Source organism: Dipteris shenzhenensis, chromosome 5 (assembly GCF_047967505.1).
Source record: "Dipteris shenzhenensis isolate YYH24624 ecotype China chromosome 5, Dip_SZ_1.0, whole genome shotgun sequence".
Lineage (NCBI taxonomy): Eukaryota > Viridiplantae > Streptophyta > Polypodiopsida > Gleicheniales > Dipteridaceae > Dipteris > Dipteris shenzhenensis.
Window position 1 is genome coordinate 43,087,848 of NC_141600.1, and position 20,410 is coordinate 43,108,257.

The following is a 20,410-nucleotide window of genomic DNA, read 5'->3' on the forward strand; positions in this document are numbered from 1 at the left end:
ACTGGCATTTGAGCCAAGGTGTTCTACTTGGGGCAGGGCTTACACTCGCACTGAGGCATTATGCCGCAAACAGTGTTGAGACAGGTCTTATCACTTGGCCAGTGATTGTACACAGTGGTGGCACTGAGAGTATGCATTGGACAGATCTGTACTTGATACTTGCAGTGTATGCTTTGTTGGATGCAACTCAATGGATTTGCAGTCAAACGCCTTGTGTGAGCAGTAGCAGTTGATGCCATTTACTGTGTCAATGCACGGAATGTGCTGCCAATTCAAGGGGCTTTTGATGCTATTATGCTTGTGACAAATGCTTTAGCTTGTTGCTGAAAGTACAATCACATTTGGTACAGATTTGGTCGATTTTGACCAAGTTTGACTTTAGTCAAATTTGGGGCTTTTGTAGCCTGACCGGCAATTTGTCAAGTGGGAGCACTCTACATGCATCAGGCTATCTTGTGGAGCACTACTATGCTTTGAAAATGCAAATTTGACTTACAGTGTTTGGTCAAAGGTCAATCTTTTCAAATTGGAGGTCACATCCCTGATTTTCTTCATGCATTCAAAGGGCTTTTGAGCCACCTTACTTCCAAACTGTAAATTCAGTTGGGGGGGAAGTTTCTGGAGCATATGGAGGTCTAAAATCAGAGATTTTCATCCAAAATCAGAGATTCACTGTTTCTTGACAGTTCTGGACTGTCAAACAGCAAGTTTGACCAAATTTGACTGTCAAAAAGTCACTGTTTCTGCAGCAAGTGGGAGAAAGACTTTCAGTTGGTTTTATGCCACTGAAACAGTACCAAGTTCACTTTTGATCGTACTTCCGCTGCGGGAGAATTTTTTCTTGGAGTGACTAGTGCTTAATTGCACACCTACAGGGAGTCTACTTTCTTTACTATGAGTTCCGGTAGCGACGTGTCGTCCTTGTTTCAGATAAAGAAGCTCGAAGGAGCTAAAAATTACGACATATGGAGGACACAATGCTACAATGTGCTGATGCAGAAGGACCAGTACAAGCCTATAAAGGAGAAGGGTGTTAAGCCCCCCAACGTTACTGATGAGCAATGGGAGAAGATGGACGGCTTGGCCAGGTCGACCATTATGCTTACAGTTGTTGATTCACTGGTTGTAGGCATCAGGGATGAACCTACTGCGTGGAAGATGTGGCAACGTCTTGAGGATACTTATGCCAAGAAAAGTGCCACGGGAAAAGCTTACTGGCTAAAAAAGCTTGTTGGTCTTCAAATGAAGGAGGGGACAGCTATGTCCACTCATATTATTGAGTTTAACAGCATATTCAGCCAGGTGATCAACCAGGGGTTGAAGCTCGATGATGAGCTGAAAGCTACACTCATCCTATGTTCTCTACCTGAGTCATGGGACACATTCAGGTTTTCTACCAGCAACTCAAAAGCCATTCTGTTATTTGCAGATGTGGAGAGTGCTCTTCTACAGGAAGAGATGAACAGAAAGAACAATGCTATTGGGAAGTCAAATGCTTTGAATGCACGCAGCAGGTCCAAAACACGTGGAAAAGACAAAGAAAGAGAGAGGAGCAAGTCCCGCTCTAAGAGTGATCTTGTATGCAACTATTGTGGCAAGAAGGGACATATTGAGAAAAAGTGTTTTCAAAAGAAGAATGACCAGAGAGCCAAAGAAGGCAAGGCTCAAGGCAAGTCTAAGGGCAAAGAAAAAGAGGAGCTGAATGTTACTTATGTTAGTGACAGTGACAGTGGACATGAGATATGTTTCACCTCTTCACTGGAGGCTCATACACTTCATGCTGGTGATGGATCAGATATGTTTTCCTGGATTATAGATTCAGGTGCTTCCTTTCATGTGACATCCTACAGAAATCTGTTTGTCAGATATGCAGGAGGGCAAAAGGGAGTTGTCTTTCTTGGTGATAACCATGCATGTTCTATCATTGGCATAGGTGATGTCAGGCTTGTTCTTGAAAATGGCCAGCAGTTAATGCTCAAAGGGGTCAGGCATGTTCCTGAGGTGAAGAAAAACTTGATTTCCACAGGGTTGTTGGATGACGATGGTTATCATACCACCTTTGGTAATCAGAAATGGAAAATCAGCAAAGGGGCAATGGCTATTGCCAAAGGTCCTAAGGTTGATACTTTGTATTCACTTCATGGTGGACATTGTCCACATTCTGATGTCAATGCCACCGAGCTGCCAAAGATTTCATTGTGGCATAGCCGGCTTGGCCATATGAGTATTAAGGGAATGGAGCAATTGGCTCATTTTGGTTACTTGCCGAGTCTAAAATTTTCAGATTTAAAGAAATGTGAATTTTGTCTCTACGGTCGTCAAGTACAAATACCTCATAAGAGAAGGTCAGATCAGAAATTACAGCTCTTGGAGCTAGTACATACAGATGTGTGTGAGATGCCTACACTCTCTTTAGGAGGTTCAAAGTACATACTGTCATTCATAGATGACGCCACCCGCAAAGTGTGGGTTTACACTCTCAGAAAGAAGAGTGATACGTTCAAGGCTTTCACTAAGTTTGTTGCACTGGTCGAAAATGAGACAGGCAAAAAACTGAAAGCCTTACGATCTGACAATGGTGGAGAGTATTTGTCCAAAGAATTTCAAGAATTCTGTGAGGCAAAGGGTATTCAAAGGGTGTTGTCTGCACCATATGATCCTCCACAGAATGGTACAGCTGAAAAAATGTTCAGGACCATTCAAGAGAAAGTCAGATCCATGTTGTCACATGCTGCACTGCCCCACACATTTTGGGCTGAAGCTGTAAAGACAGCTGTGCACCTTATTAACAGGTCACCAAACAAGAGACTATGTGGCGGTGTGCCTGAACAGGCATGGACGGGTAAGCCTCCGTCTTACAAACACCTACGGGTCTTTGGTTGTGTCGCGTATGTGCATGTACGCAGGGAGGACAGAACTAAACTGGATCCAAAGTCTCTTAAATGCATATTCCTAGGTTACGGTGACAAAGGTGAGATGGGCTACAGGATTTGGGATCCCAAGAACAGAAAACTTATACGCAGCAATGATGTCGTGTTTGATGAAACCATCATGTTCAAGGAACCTGTTGTACAGCAGGGACCTTTAAAAGTAACTATTGATGATAACAGGCATCATGGGCAACACGAACAGGCTGTAAATCAGCCACAACAGCAGCATAACCAGCCATTAAATGATGCTGCAGCAGGTCCTAATGGACAGCCAGGTATGGCAGAAGACATCCCAATGGATGAAGCACAGTTAGGTGATCTTCCTGACATGCAAATGCAGCCAGGAGACATGGGACAGCCACCTTATCTGGGTGATGAACAGGCTGGACAGCCAGCTCAAGACGATGGTCATTGGGTTAGAAGGTCAACTAGACCGACGCGGCAGCCAGAAAGATTTGTTCCAGGCATTGATTATTTGATGCTCACTGATTGTGGAGAGCCTTCATGCTACAGAGAGGCTAGGCAGAGGGCAGACAAGGTTCAATGGGATCTTGCTATGAAGGCTGAAATGGACAGCCTTCACAAGAATGGCACTTGGGAATTGGTATCCTTGCCTACTGGTAAGAAGGTACTGCCATGCAAATGGGTTTATCGACTTAAGGTCACACCTGGTGAAAAGCCAAGGCATAAAGCCAGACTGGTTGCCAAGGGGTTCAAGCAGGAATATGGTGTTGACTTTGACGAGATATTCTCTCCTGTTGTTAAGATGACAACACTCAGAACTGTATTAGCATTGGTTGCACATGCAGATATGGACTTGGTCCAAATGGATGTCAAGACAGCATTTCTTCATGGTGATTTACATGAGGAAATTTTTATGCAGCAGCCAGAGGGTTTTACAGTGAAGGGCAAAGAGAAGCTTGTATGCAAACTAAAGAAAAGTCTTTATGGTCTAAAGCAGGCACCCAGGGAATGGTATCATAAGTTTGATACATTTATGCGAACCCAGGGTTACAGGAGAAGTGACATTGATCACTGCTTGTATACCAAGAAAGCTTCAGATGGCAGTTTACTTATCCTCATTTTGTATGTGGATGACATGTTAATTGCTGGAAAATCTCATAATGAGATGAATGCCTTGAAAAAGAGATTGCACCAGACCTTTGATATGAAAGATCTTGGTGATGCCAACCATATATTGGGTATGCGGATACTTCGGGATAGGGAAAAGCGGTTGCTATACTTGTCTCAGAAGGAATATATTGGCAAGGTCTTGCAGAGATTTCACATGGAGGGGGGGAAGAGTATTGGTACTCCATTGCCTCCTTATGTGAAAATCAGTGCTTTGGACAGCCCTCAGACAGATGCTGAAAAAGCTTAGATGTCAAAGATTCCGTATGCATCAGCATGTGGCAGTCTCATGTATGCTATGGTTGCAACCAGGCCCGATATTGCGTTTGCAGTGGGAGTGGTTAGTAGATACATGGCTAAACCTGGCAAAAAGCATTGGAATGCAGTAAAAGGTGTCATGAGATACCTGAAGGGTACACAGGACTTGTGTATATGTTTCGGCAGTCAAGATGCAAAAGTGCAAGGTTATACAGACTCTGATTATGCCGGTCACCCTGATACCCGGAAGTCTACTACCGGATACGTTTTCACTTTCACTGAAGGTGCAGTGTCGTGGGTATCTAGAATGCAGCAATGCGTTGCATTGTCTACTACAGAAGCTGAATATATTGCAGCCACTGAGGCGTGCAAGGAAGCTATATGGCTATCTCGGCTAGTGGCAGATTTGGGCTACTCTAGTGATACTCCATTGTTGCATTGTGACAGTCAGAGTGCCATACAGTTGGCACGAAATCCTGTTTTTCATGCAAAGACGAAGCACATCGACTTGAAGTATCATTTTATCAGGGAGGTGCTTGAGAACAAGCAACTTCAGCTTGTGAAAGTTCACACTGATGACAATCCAGCAGATCTGTTGACCAAAGGATTGGCTGCTGAGCGGTTTGCACACTGCAGACGGCTTATGGGTATAGGATAAGCAGACCAATTGGTCTTGTACATGATGATGTATATTGCTGTTTTTTCTTTACTCTCTCTTATGGGCACACTGCCTTTAAGTGGGAGGTTGTTGGGGTAAAGGCACTGGCCACCCTTGTAACAGTTTTCGTCTAGTACTACTAAGTACACTAAGTACACATTGTACGTAGGTACTTAGTGGCCCTAGTCTTATCCACAGATATATATACTAGTGTGTGTACTTGGGGAGGTACCACTTATTGTTTTATCCCCACCCACTGGTGTGTGACTACGGTGAGTGTGTCTCCTTCACTCCCTACTCCAAATCTCTCTCCCTCTCAATCTCTCAGAATGACCACCCATGCCATAAATCCCCACTTCGCCACCATGGCCAGCCACCTAACTGCCTGCTTGGCCCACTACTCTATGCCACTAATTATGGGATTGCGTGCCTAACTACAGTTTTACCTTCAACTCATGGCACTCCCTATTGGATCAAATGCTTCAAACCAATGTACAGTTGTACAATGCCTACTTGGTACAGTGCAGTGCATACAAGAAAGAATATCTAATCTACTAGATACAATAGTACCTTTTCAAGACAAATCACTAGGGAGGGGACCCATATGATACACCATGAGCCAAAAATGCTGTACAAGATGAAGTAGAGCCACAAATTAATGAGGTTTGGACTCCAAGAGAGTGGAGTGAACCATCTGTGGTGGCAGGCGGATCTGTGATAAGCAGCATCTACGGTGTAGATGGGAAATGGCCTAGCACTCGGAGGATATGTTGATGACAGTCTGGTGCACGGTGGGGTGAAGGAACGTATGTGTCAAGGGCGGCTATCATCTAAGGGTCAAGGAAGAAGGTGAAAAAAAGAGATTGCCAAAACAAGTGCATCACAATGTGGACTAATCATTGGTACAAGCGATGGTATTTCGAGAGAAATTTGCTCCCTCCTTCCAATGCATTGCATTGGCACTCCAAGCAAAATCTTGGCATCAAAGAAGATAAATATATAAAACCACAACCGGATGGTATCCCCATGTTACGAATATCCATGCTGCATGCTTGCAATACAACATACAGAGGACCACACCAGATGGTCCAATAAAAGAAATTGCATGTGTATCCTCCTACATTTCAATGCTTGGGAAAGGGAAATGCTGTCATGCGTAGAAGTATTGTGAAAAGCATCACAAGCTGGAATCACAACATTTGCATTATCAGCCTGGTATGTTAAATCATCCAATGAATCCAAGGAAGAATCTGATAGAGGATAGGGACATCCAAGGGTAACTTTGGGCTCTCTCGGCCTCGCACCTCTTGTGCTCCCTCATCCACTATTGTCTTGAACTCAGCATTGTGGCGACGCTGATATCCATACTCTATGGGCATCTTCAGAGTCTCTCCAACACTCAGCTCCTCCATGACGGTATTCCATTCTCATCCATTGGAGCATCTTGCAGCTCCTCCTGCTCATTCATTTGAGCATCCTTAATACAACCAAAATATGCATTTAGCTGCATCTTAGGCATTAAGGGGCGCTTGGCCTGTTATGCGCTTGGCCTTCATGTAGCATTGCATCATGTGACGAATGTGCTTCCAGTACTACCTCATCATAGAATGGGTGATATTACAAACTAGATTTATCCCATAGGTAGCGGTGTGTGGTAGAGGAAAAGGTGGCAGTGGCAACCACTTGGCAAGATTGAACATTGCCTCCATTGCGTAGCTTGGTGAAGACATGTAGCACACCCCCGGCTCCTCAGGTCTTCATTATTTTCTTTGTGCCAAGCAGCACTGTCTATAGCTGTAGGAGCTACATGTTGTTCATATTCCTTGTGTCCCCCATCAATCATTAATGTGCCACCCATACTCCAACACATGCTCAGGGCTTCATCTAGAGAATTTGGGGTGTGGCTAGGTACATCCTCAGGGGGTTGCAGTAGAGAGGGTCATCAGAACAAAGCACAATATGGTCTCATGGGTAGAGAGCTCCATAACTCTCAACTTCACAAGGTTATGATAGGGCTGTTGCAATGTTTGCAAGTGCTCTCGGCTATCTCAGAATCAAAGGAGTGCGAAAACTGGAGTGTGGAAGCTCTAAACACCAGGAGTGCCAAATGTTGGGGCTCACCCCAAAGAATGGAAAACATATGTATAGAACTCACGTCATAACAGAATAGAAACATAGCAAATAGACAAAGAGAGCGAGAGACAATATGCTGTTGAACGCTAAGTGCTATACACAGCTCTCACAGAAAACAGTGATGCTCAGAGATCTTGCAAAGAGTGCTGAAAGTCGCAGCTGCATGGTGCTCACCACGTCTCTGCTGCCCCATTGCTAGTGACTCTCTCCTAAGGCAACACACTCCTAGATGATACAATGATACCTAGATGGCAGCTACGGGGAAGATCACCCTGTTGTATGCAATATGCCATAATTCCCTCCTTTAGGCCGGATTTGTTGGGATAAGTGTGATCAAGGGCTTGCTCTATGGTGCATGTGTGCATCTAGGGGAGTCACATGTGTGTTTGTGTGTGTTGTAGAGGCACATCAAGTGCTATGATGTGTCTAGTGTGTGACCTAAGTGATGATGTAAGCCAAAGGCCCCCACATGGGAGGTTCCTTTGATTTAGGCCAGTCCCACTGATGTAGGGGCTGATTGCCACTTATGTAGGGAAGGTGCTACCTTCTCCCCCTTTCTATAAGAGAGAGTCATCTCACTCACAATCAATAGAGAACAACATTTTGGTTTCATATTGTGCTCTCACTCCTCTTCCAAGATGCATCTATTCTATCCCACTGGATTCTACAGGATTGAGATAGGTAGAAGCGATAGCGCAAAAGGGGCGTTGATGTAGTGGGCCAAAGGTGGTTGGTTCACAGATATGGACAATGGAAGTCTGGAGTGTCCGGCATTACTCCCCCACCCAAGCCTTGGCCATCCTTCCTTTATCCACTAAAAAGGCTGGCCACTACCAAGAGGCCCCACAACAAGGTTGTGACATAGTTATATAGTCGTGCTGCCATGGTGTGAACATCACACAAGGTGGCCATCCTCCCATAGGCAATTTAGCCGCGCCATGTGTGAACATCACACAAGGTGGCCATCCTCCCAAAACGCAATTTGGCTGCCATGTGTGAACATCACACAAGGTGGCCATTCTCTTAAAAGGCCACTATGGCCAGCCACCTACCTGCGTGCTCGGCCCACTGCCCTATGCCAGTAATTGCTCTAATATATGGAGACTGCATGCCTAACTATGGTGCTAACTAGATGTGCAATGGGGGCTCCTACCTAAAAAATAGGTACATTGACACATGGGACTTAACATCCAAGTTTAATTAACCTATAAAGGTCAAATGGTGTCTCATTATGGAAAGAAAGATTATGGTTTGTGTTCCTTTTCAAAGAAATACTAGTTCAGTTTATTGTATAATCTATGGGTCTTAAGAGTTTTTAATGTTCTCAATAGTTTGAAGTCGTGGGTTTTTTGTGAGATGAGTTCAGATTGCCTACAAAAATTCCAATTTCAGTTATATTTGAATCATAATGCCTTCTTGACCTTCTAAAAAGCTTGACTAACAGTGGACAAATGCGACGAGATCGATAAATAGACCACTATTTCATATGTTGAATTAGCTATCCATGCTGTCCCTCATGATATGTATTCAAATATACAGTTTTCTCATGCAACAAAGCATGCTTTTTGCACTTCTCTTATCTGGTCACTTCCTTTCTAGTAATACTCTTGACGTAGTCAAGGCTTCATGGTTGTCTTCCCAGTGCACAGAACTTATAAATAGTACTTATACAGTTGCCCTCTTGCTTAATTCAGTAAAGGGCTACTACAACGCACTTTAAAAAAACTGAAGCCCCCATCAACAAACATGTCAGTTGTGACTGATGCAATTTAGAAAATCAATCCTCTCAATGGTGGGCCCAATCAATATCTATGCATTATGGTCTGTCCATTATATAATCCCTCACACAATTCAGCCTACATATACTATAAATTGTCGAGTGTTGAAGGTAAAACCGGTGGGTGAGCGTGTGGGTGTGTGTGCACATGCATGTGTAGGGAGAGCAAGCATGTGTGTGTGTGTGTGTGTGTGTGTGTGTGTGTGTGTGTGAGAGAGAGAGAGAGAGAGAGAGAGAGAGACCTTCCACACCATGTTTGTGAAAAGCAACGAATCCATATGAAGAAGGTCACATAGTTGATTCATTTTGATTCTAATCTTTTGTATTTCCTTTTTGATATCGTTGTCTTCTCCTGCATAAATGCATAGCTTTCTGCTTTTTGCATCTCTCACAAATCTCCCCCATGTATCATTGTTCAAAGATAATGTTGTAGCACTGCCCACCACATAAAGATTATACCTGCAAAGAGATTGCATCATAAGACAATCTATGTAAGTAGAACAATAGAACATGACACAGGATAAGTGCTGACTAACAGTGCATCTTCAGAGTAAGTATAGAATGCAATTGGCTGCTTTGGACATGTGTTCATGTATACACAACAGGAAAGTCATCTATTAGAAAGGAAAAATATTCCAATATTGTGCATGCATTGGTAAAATTATAGCTAGCCTTCTCTTCCACCCTCCCACCATTTGCATGGCATGCCACTAGTAATGAAATCTTATACAGAGCTATGTAACTCTTCTCTAGCTCTACAACCTCAAGCCTGAGTATCACGAATCACTTGGGCTTTCTATACCCAGCACCTCCTTGATTTTCTTCCAATGTGTAATGAGTGGCAAGCTACAATTTGTACCTCCAGCTCCACACTGAATGTTTTTTTGGGCATTAAGGCTTCTTCATATCAACAGTAATAAAAAAATAAGTATTATATGCAGTCTCCCAACTATCCGGAGATCTCAAAACTTTCTACTACCATAGTTTTCTGTACTAAGCAACCACATAGCTGCGGTATACTAAGGCATCTCTCTCTATATTTGGTGGCAAGTATTTGCATAAATGATGCTGTTTATGCTTTCCGGCAGCTATCTAGAGCTGTGACAATTATATGCCAGATAGGAATGATGTCGTGTATGCACAGGATTCAGCTGTAGGTTTGCATGCTACTGTTGTTAAAACAAGTATTAGGATAGCTCCACAATGTGTATTGGCTGCACACTCACTGTTTCCAAAAACTCTCACAAATGAAGCACCTTGTTGAGGGTTGAACACTAAATCTGTCATTACGGGGAATTCAATACATTAATGGGGATGCATATTATTCTTGTCTCCAAGGAGTCCATTTCATTATTGCATCTGCATCGCCAATTGATATCTACATGAACACCAATGATGACAATGCATATCACTCATCTATTGAGAGAAGCCTCTGATATCCAGAGCTATGCAGTTAACGGTTAGCTCACAAGTTTTAATATTCTCTTCCACCCAGCCACCATTGTGTGGCAGCCTTCCCTCGATAAATACCAACTCCTTTGTGACCACCCTGTCTCAATGACTGCCAACTGGTTCTCCTTCATCTACATGCACACCAATGATGACAATGCATATCACTCATCTATTGAGAGAAGCCAATAACATCCAGAGCTATGCAGCAAATTGATATCTACATGAACACCAATGATGACAATGCATATCACTTATCTATTGAGAGAAGCCAATAATATCTAGTGCTATGCAGCTAACAGTTAGGTCACAGGTTTAATATTATCTTCCACCCAACCACCATTGTGTGTCAACCTTCCGTAGATAAATGCCAACTCCACACAAGGCTTTGTGACCACCCAGTCTCAATGACTAGTTCTCCTTTAAGTGTATAATCTGCATAGTTGGATTACCACCTTTGCCATATTGCGCGTTTAGTTTTCCTCTTAACTTTCATTATTTACTGAGCCACCATGGGTGCAAGCTACAGATTTCTCAAATTGGCTGCATAGGGCCTCTGTCACTGTTGCACGCTGGGCACACAGCATTATCTAGGGTATCAGTTGACGCATCCATGCTCACTATTGTATGCGTTCCCACATGCTCCCTATCAGAACCCCTGGTATCCTCCTCGTGCTCACAAACAGTCTTAGCGATCATTGGAGATGAATATAGTGCATTATGACTAGGGATGCAACAAGGTACTCAAGTGAAGGGATTTTAAAGCATGTTGTTTGATGAAATGAACTTCCCCAAATGATCATGTCTCACTCCACCATTACGCCTCAGAGAAGGTAGTTGCACTTACATTACTGCCAAAATAAACTGAAGATTCTATATGCAAGTTCCTACATCTGTTTGTTATAGTTTTCTGAAAAGCTCAGTAGTGGCACATGAATTAATCATATAGATTATGTTTTTTTCTTATAATGATGCTAAACATACCCCTAGTTACATAATTTGTGTATCAGTCATGCCTATGCTGCAGTCATCATAAGTTATGGAATTTCCATAAGAATTTGCCATAGCCAAACCTGAAATATATGTGGCTTCATTATAAAAGGGCTTCCCTCTTTTTGGTGTGCCATAGGCAAAGCTCTTCTAGTTCTATTAGAGAGAATTCTTATTTCAAGAATAGTATTGCCTCTTTTTTTAAGCTATAAATATGGTTTGGTCCTAGAGGAGGCACTATGTTCCTTCTAATCCACTCTATTATGTGGAAAGCACACAAGCCACTTACAGAATTTGTAAGGAAGTGTGGAGAGAAACCTTAATGTTGTACACTGAGGGGGGGAAGAGGCACACCTGGCTCGTGTTATTGCAACGTTCATTCGTCTTTGATCTGCCACAAAGCCAATATTTCCATTGGCATTGGCTCTTACTGTGGAGAGTAGAATGATGTCTCTTTCTTGTCCTTGGAACCCATCAACAGAATTCACATCCACGTTAAGGTGCTGATGGATTTTCTGTGTCTCGAGATGTTTTCTGAGCAGATTCACTTGACTTGCATATGGTGTTATAACACCAACACTAAGGTTCTGGATGTCATTTGCCGCAGCCACTGCACATAAGAAATATGTTAGGCTTGAGCATAGAATGTTGTCAATATGACTTTGAAAATCTCTCAAAAAGTCGAGGAAAATCTGACATGTAATATGACCATCAGGCATGACAATGCAATGATGATGAAGGTTGTGTGAAACTGTGTTCAAATATTGGAACACGATGCAGTCATACACTTGGATTAGCGACAAGCAGATCACAAGCACAATGCATGCTTATTATTATGCTACGGAAATGCAAGACACGCACATTTGCACAGCTTTTTGATTATGAAGATGACAACAGCTGCCTCCACAGAGTTTTTTTTGCTGTGTCCATCCTTCTCTTCCAGGCCTTCCCTTACATCGATGACAGCAAAAGGTCCATAAAGCCCCTTTTGGTATATCTTAGTGTACTCAGGACCTCGAACGTTTTCCCCATCGGCAATGCTACCGTTGTAGAATTGGGAGTTGGGAAACACACTGATTTCAGGATGCATTCTGTATTGTATGCTGAGCAAATGCGATGGGTGACCCAAACTTTGTAGCCTTTCGAATAGGCTTCTTCCATATGCGTTCTGAGTTGCAACCTGTTATACTTGTTGAATAGATCAGCTTTTATCTTTTTAGAGAACATAAAAAGTGAGCAGGTTGTGACTGAAAAGAGGACCACGAAAGATTGAAACTTTAAAGACAACTCTGAAATTGGAATTGGTTTGCAACAATGAGTCTACTATGAGTTGTGCACCTGGCTGATCACTGTAGCACGCAGCTGTTGATGGTCACCGACCAATACAGTATGACTGAGGCCGGGCATCTGCAAAACTATCGTCGTCTCGGCCTCCAGAAGCTGTGCCGCCTCGTCTACGATCAGAAAGTCAAAGGGCGCTGCTTCTTTCAGAGCACGCCGCCCAGCAGTCGAAACGGTGCAGAATACAATTCGAGATTTCCTCAAACATTCTATGAAAACTTGTGCGCAACTTGAAGCATTGCGAATCGTCACTAAACGAAGACACAGGGCCATCTTTGTTGCGATAATTCGGTCTTGGAGACAGCTGTGATCTCCATGAATCTGCGAATGCATGCTTGATGGTGGACTAATTGGTGTGTTGCTCGCGAACCATGTCGGAAACTCTAGCTGCATTAGTGGACTCTCGAGATTCAGAAGAAGGTTCTGAAGTGAAGCTGCGAGCTCGAGTGTTCCAAGTAAGAATTTCTCATCGAGGGCAGAATCCGGGAGCTCGCGAACGAGGCAATTTGCGTGAAGCTCCGCTTTCTTCAAAAATTTTGAGAGCCTCGTTTGCGTGTAGTTCAGGAAGCTTGGACACTGATGTCCGTCTTCATTTGCTTCATTGTAGAGCGACTTGCCTCGAGTAAGCAAGTCTAACATAGACTCGATCGCGTCTTTCCAGCCCGTTTGAGCTTGCATGAGTCTTTTCACTCTGTGGGCGAGGAACAGCTCCTTCAATGCTTCCTTGACAAGAAGTTTCTTATCGTTTCCGAATAGCACAACGTCCTTCAATTTTATGGATGTGCAAGCCCGAGAGACGGTTTCCTTGATGTTGTCCTCCCAGAAATGGGCGAACTGCTGCAACTTTCCCGGCGTGAGGAAGTCCATGAAGCGAGCTGCCACCTCTGCGATCGCAGCGTTGCTTGGTGCGGTGACGAGACATCTCAGATTGAGGCAAGAAGCGACTATCAAAAGCGTGACGATTGTAGCTGTTTTCCCTGTGCCCGGAGGCCCTTGAATCATTCTTACGAACGGAGGACGAGCATTGTTCAAACCCGACACAATGCTCACAATCGCCCTGGTCTGGGATTCATTCAATTTACGCGAGAAACAGTAGTCGTCCACTGCTTGAGCAAGAGCATCGTTCGATGCAGGCTCATCAGGAGCTTGGATGAAATTTCTCTGGCAACACGCACGATTTGAGGTGAAATCAAACTTTGGCTATCCATCAATCAGCGCGCAGACACAAGTTACAGAACGCAACGAACGGAAAACACAAAAACGATTATCATACCTGCCCATGAGCGTACAGAATCTCCCGCAGAATGGCGATGTTAGTTTTGCCTAGCTCTCGTGTATGCAGTGCGCGGCTGATACGTTGGGACGTTACCAAACTGTCGAGATACAACGCATACCAAGTTCGTTTGTGTCGGAAGAGCTCTTGGAACTGGATACTGTCCTCGGATGCTTGCACGACAAGGCGTAAAGAGACAGTGTCGGACTGCTCTTCTTCTTGGGCGAGATTACGAACCAGGGCGAAGGTGTAGAGTTCAGCAGAGCGCTGAAGATCCTCGATGCGCGTTGGGAGGAAGGTGGAAAGGAGCAGGAGATCATTGGGCTGGAATTCTTGTTTGTGTTGGGTGATTTGCTGCAGTTTAGTGCAGGATTGCAGGAGTTGCTGCACAAGCTTACGATCAACTTCGACAGAAAGCGTTGCATGTAGATTATCATCATCCTCATTATGGTCTGAGTGCGTGATGTGCTCCTGCCAAACGGCAAGGATGCGAGCATACGGAGCTTGCCCGATCATCTCCAGTGACTCACAAAGCTGTGCCCGAACTTCCTCCAAGAGCGGCCATTTGAAGCAATCCAGGTAATCCAGCACACTCGCAAACGTTTCAGGGATGGGCTGCACCATCTACATGCAGCCACAATATGTATTCAGAATGAAATTGATTGATTATATGGGTTCTTGTGAAAATGAAGATTGAGCTAGAAGGTAAGCAAGCAATCGACTGAGAGAATTGTTAATGGACAAATTATTACCTGGTGTGAGAAGAGGTGCGGGTCGCAAATGTGAGAGATGGTCCAGTTGAGAATCTGGCGGCTACTTACAGGAACTAAAAGGCGGTAGTTCTGCAGGTAGCAGATTTTGTTGTTGTTGTTGTTGTAATTGTTGTTGTTCTCATTGCTGCTGCTGCTGTTGTAATTGTTGTAATTGTTGTTCTCATTGCTGCTGCTGCTGTTGTCGTCCTTCTTCTTCTTGCTGCTACTCATGTTGTTGATGTTATTATAATTCTCTTTGCTGTTGCTGCTGCTCTTCTTCTTAGAGCTGCTGCTACTGATGTTGTTATTGGTTGCAGCTGCTGATGTTGTTCTCATTGCTGCATGCAAGGAGCTGAAGTTGTCCTCCTCATTGCTGCTACTGATGTTGTTACTGGGCACTCCAAGGTTTCCACCCACGATAAAGGAAAATGCAGCAAATGCAGTTGGGATGATGTAATTGCAACTGGTCACATTAGGATGAAGAAGACAACAGGCTTGTTGTTGTAACTTTTCTTTTTTGTGAGCGTGAGATAGACGGCCTATGAATGTGAGAGCGTGAGCTATACGCTCGCACATTTTATAAGCTTTTGTTCTGGAAAGGGTTGAGCTCCATTTTGAAAGTCTATCACGACCCCCTTTTTGTCATTTTGAAAGGTGCATCAAAACTGGTTTTTTTTTTTTTTTGCCTATCCATTTGTCAGCATGCTACAGAGGTGATTCACCCTCAGTCTTTTGCATCAAACAATTTGAGCTTAGGGGGACGGGGGGATGCTATTCAGAGCATGAGGAGTCTGTGTTGCAGTAGTAAATCTCAGTTTATGACATCATCAAAGTTGCAATTTGAGCTAGGGGGACAATGCCATTTAGAGCATGCCCCTTCACACTAATATTCAAAGCAATGCTATTGTGCCCCTACACCCCTTGGTCAATAGGAATTTCAACTTAGAACCCATGGCTTCTCAACTTCTCAATTTGGAGACATCAAGTGCTTTGCATTCGTTAGGTCTCATCATAACTTTCTTTATGAGAACATGTCTTTTAACACTAGTTTGGTAACATGACATAAAAGTGTCCTAGGACACAAAAATGTCCTATTGTTTGAGGAATTTTCAAGAGATAGGTGTCTTAAATTTTCACATCCTCTCTTCATCATGTCCTTTCTTATGATCTAAATTATATCAAAAAAATATTCTATGGTATAGTTATGTGTCCTAGGACTATAAATTATCAAAAATTTCCACCCTAAAATATTGCTACTCGAAACACCACCCAAAAATAGGTAGTTTTAGGTTTTACAAAAAATGGGTCTTACAAGGTCATTAAGCATAAATTTTCAAATATATATATATATTAAAATCATTGGTATATGGTCGAGTAAATCTTCTTTGGATAAAAAAGTCCAAAACTTACGCATTTATCTAAGTTTTTACTTATAAATTCTCTTATTTTTGTTGTCAAATGGGCTAAAAATCACTTGCAATCAACGAATTTTTAATCAAAATAGGTATGATTAGTTTGAGGTTTCTATATATGGATGTAAACTTCTTTGTTTTTTGAAGATAATGTTACATTTTCCAAGTCCTTAAAATGGTTCAATGTGAGGTTTTCACCATCTTCGTTTAGGCCTATTCAAAAGATGAATTATAAAGGAAAAGTGAATATATCCCTCAAGAGTATTTTCAAGTCATGCATGGTTATACATGACTATATGGGTTAAATAAGATATATGGCCATTTTTTTATAGTTATAGAAGAACACTAGATGAGATATTGAAGTTTTCAATGGCACGTAAGCACCATTGTAGTGGACTACGATCTTTTGAACCCTAATTAAATGGTTAGAAAATTATTACCCATGAATTAATGCTAAATTATATCATGTGAAATAAATTTTCAAGTTTTAAGCTCGTTTTAAGCTTTGGCTATGTGTATAAAATGTAGGTTTGATATGTATATAATTTTGTCCAGGCTATAGCAAACGATGACATGTAGATATTTATTCAAATTTGAAGACCACATTATAATTTTTAGTATTAAAAATTTTGCCCAATGTTATTTTCTATACTAAAACTATGTTCAAAAAATTGATACCACGAGTGGATGATTTTTTAGTAGAGCTATATGCTTGAATTTTGTTCAACCAATAGTTTCTACGAGTCCAAAATAGCAACCATGCAATTGTTGCAAAGTAAATGGAGGATTTATCATAGCTTTTTGCCTATATAATTAATTTTCCCATGTTCTTGAAAAAGTAAATAATGTATGTCTTAAAGGGTATGCACATTGGACATAGGTACAAACCGCTAAAAAAAGATGTTTGGAACTCTAAAAAGGGCACTTTTATGTCATGTTAAGGTACCAAACTAGTGTTAATTAGCACTTTTCTTATCATCTTCAACAAGTCCCTCTTGTGGCTAATTGCAAGAGTTTCTAAAATATAGCTTTTCCCTAAATGCGAATCAATATTCAAGGGGTACAAATTACTAGTTAAACCAAATGGCATCAAATGTTTATTTTTCAAGAGCCATAGGAGAATCATATATTTTATTTAGTAAAAATGGTGTCACAAGCTTTTTGGGGGGAGCAAGTGCATGTGAGCTAGACACCCTCCAAACACTCACTATTGAAGATGTCACACCCATTTATACCAAGAACATCAATGAAAGTTTGAAGGAAAAATTTAGTGCTCCACTGTCGAGTGCATTTTTCTTGAGTATCTAAAATCCACTCTCAATAAGATCTACAAGTACGGAAGCATCGATGACATTGTCATCACTCACATGGAAGATTGGATGCACCCTACTACCTTTTGGCAGTAGTTCTTTATAAGCAACAATTCCAACTTTTCTCAATATTACGAATGGAACATAATACCTCGGTGACAATTTAGGAACCACGCCAGTGTTTAAAGATTTTGAATGCTCTGGAACCCTTAAATCAACTTTTTTCCCTTCTTCGAAGGTCACCTAATGACGATTTGTGACATCATAATGTCGAGCATGGTCCTCTGCCCGTCGCACATTATCTTTTGCCACCTTCAACATCTTATTGAGATCTTGAAGAAAGTCCTTCACTATAGTCAAATTTTCCTTCTCGAGACCAACGGCCATGGGGGCTCAACGTTGGAACCCTTAAATCAACTTTTTTCCCTTCTTTGAAGGTCACCTAACGATGATTTGTGACATCATAATGTCGAGCACGGTCCTCTACCCGTCGCACATTATCTTTTGCCACCTTCAACATCTCATTGAGATCTTGAAGAAAATCCTTTACTTTAGTCAATTTTTCCTTCTCGAGACCAACGGCCATGGGAGCTCAACGTTGGAAACCATAAATCAACATGGGGAGAAATGGGGTGTCAAAAGGGCCTCCAATTAGTGTCCATAATTTCAAGGGATTAGTGAGGATTTGAGGTGTACCAATTTCAAGGGATTTAAGGATTTGATGTGTACCATTGATGTGTACCAATTATTGTCGCTAATTTCAAGGAATTAGTGAGGATTTGAGGTGTATCGATTAGAGAGCTTTATTTAGTGGGGCAATGCCATGTTGAGGTGGAGGGTGCAGGCATACTCCATTGGCTGATCCTCTTACACAAGGGACCACACTCTGCCCCCATTGGTTGATCCTCTTACACATGGGGAACCCCCCCCTAACCCATGTTTAACCTTCCTACCATGTGCACCTTGTAGCCTCTATCCTCGTCCTGCTCTGCCCCATCTTTGCCATGCCACCTTCTTGCTACTCTACCCTCTTCCCGCTCTGCCCCACCTCTACCTCTTGTTGCTCTTCCCTCTTGCTGCTCTGCACTCTTCCTACTCTTCCCTCTTACTGCACTCTGCCCCATCTCTGCCTCTAGCTACTTTGCCCTCTTGCTACTCTGGCCTCTTGCCACACCTCCTCTTTGCCTTCTCTTGCTACTCTACCCTCACTTACACCCATATAGCTACTCTTCCCCCCTCTATTGGAGCTTCTAAGATGTGCCACACTGTGTTGGATCTCCATTCTTGTAGTTCTCACCTCCATTCCTTCATCTCTCCCAAAATCCAGCTCCACCCTGCCCTGCAAGAATGGTGAGGAGTAGGACTACAAGATCATCCAACATTGTGGCCTCTTGTGTGCTCCGCAACACCAAGAATGCATTGGGTGTTAGAAACGACGATGCTCAAATCCACAAACACCGTATGCACGCAGCGGAATAGGAAAATGCTAGATGCTAGAAATCAGATTTGAAATATACAGCAGCACGTAGACACAGACGAGCAGAAGATACACCGAATATCACCACCAAAGTGGGGCTCGAAAATTGTAGAAAGCCTACATACAAAGGGCACAAGGCGTGCGCCTAGAATCAACTATCTCTCCTGAAGGAATCGTCTATCTGCGCACTATTGGACAACTTCATTAGAAGACTTTACAAGTGCTTACTGAGATGATGATGGAGTGGCGGCAAGGTCCCTTTAAATAGGGCAGGACTAGCCCAAAAATGGCCGACTAAAATAGTCGGCCAGTAGACTAAATAGTCTGCTAAACAGCCCCAAAGTCGGCCCAAAAATGGCTGACAGAAAGCCATCCATGTGGCCGACATGGCCGACGGGCTTTCCTAACATGGCCAACAGAAAGTGGACCAAGTGGCCGATAAAAAATAGTCCCTCCCATCCCTAGTCTCTACCACCTAGCTCTCCTCACTTGGGGGCCTTACAATGGGGTCATTGACCCTAAATTCTAACACCCCCTCTCAATGACCCAACGGTGCGCCAACTCCCATATAACGGATGAGATGCTCCAACTGCTCCTTGGGGAGTGCCTTGGTGAAGACATCTTCGAGGTTGTCGAAAGTGGGGTATTGATGGTTCAACATTGTTTCACATGCTATTGTGCTAGCAGCCCTGTGATCTTCCTTCTTCAGTCTGCATCTCTTTGAAGCTAAACCTGGAACAACAAACCTTGATGGGCTGATCCATAGACTGATCCATAACCTCCTCCTTCTCTAGGTTACTGCTCAAGAAAGCGAACTTCTCAGCCATCTTGAAGTATATGGCAACCTGCCACTCTGGTAGCTGAGCCATCAATGCGAGGTGAGCGATCAGAACTGTAACATTCCTTTGAGACCACTCGAGGATGTGTGTGACCTGAGAGTCTTGTAGGGTATTCACATACCACTGCGATAGCTTCTTTTCTATCAGAGCTATAGGTGGAGCTACTGTAGGAGCCTCCTCCTCCTTTTCTTCTTCCTTTACTTTTGGACTATCAGTCGGTTCCTCATCCTTGCTGATGACCCTGGGTGGTAAGGTCGAGGGTAGTGCCAGGAGCTCTTGTACCTCTTCTACTACATGTGGCTCTTTGTCCTCAAAGACCACATCAGGGCTGATCATAATCTGCTTCCTCATCAGGTCGAAGAGACACTAGGCCTTGTTTTCTTCATTGTACCCGATGACGACACACTATCTGCTCCTAAGATCAAGCTTCTTCTTTTCGTCCTTATGCACATGAACAAAAGCTTTAGAATAAAAAATATGCAAATGAAAAATGGTCAACTTCTTACCATAGTAGGCTTCATACGGGGTCATGTCTGTGACTGCTGCCTTCTTTGTCTTGTTGAGAACATGGATACCAATACTCAAGGCTTCACCCAAGTAACCCTTGTAGAGATCTCTTCCCTCAGCATAGCCAACACCATCTCAACAGAGGTCCTGTGTTTCTGCTCAACCACACCATT

General features: G+C 43.0%; 1 protein-coding gene across 1 annotated transcript in view; it reads right to left on the reverse strand.

The window, feature by feature from the left end:
• Positions 1–20,081, reverse strand: part of LOC147902057 (uncharacterized) — a 34,645-nt gene extending 14,564 nt beyond the window's left edge. The window contains exons 1-6 of the mRNA XM_087374412.1: positions 19,638–20,081; positions 13,941–14,564; positions 12,665–13,828; positions 12,188–12,506; positions 11,681–11,936; positions 9,130–9,346 (exon numbers count right to left, since the gene is read on the reverse strand). Coding sequence (XP_087230538.1) covers positions 9,130–9,346; positions 11,681–11,936; positions 12,188–12,506; positions 12,665–13,828; positions 13,941–14,564; positions 19,638–20,081 — 3,024 coding nt within the window. The remainder of the gene's footprint in view (positions 1–9,129; positions 9,347–11,680; positions 11,937–12,187; positions 12,507–12,664; positions 13,829–13,940; positions 14,565–19,637) is intronic.
• Positions 20,082–20,410: the final 329 nt, after the last annotated feature.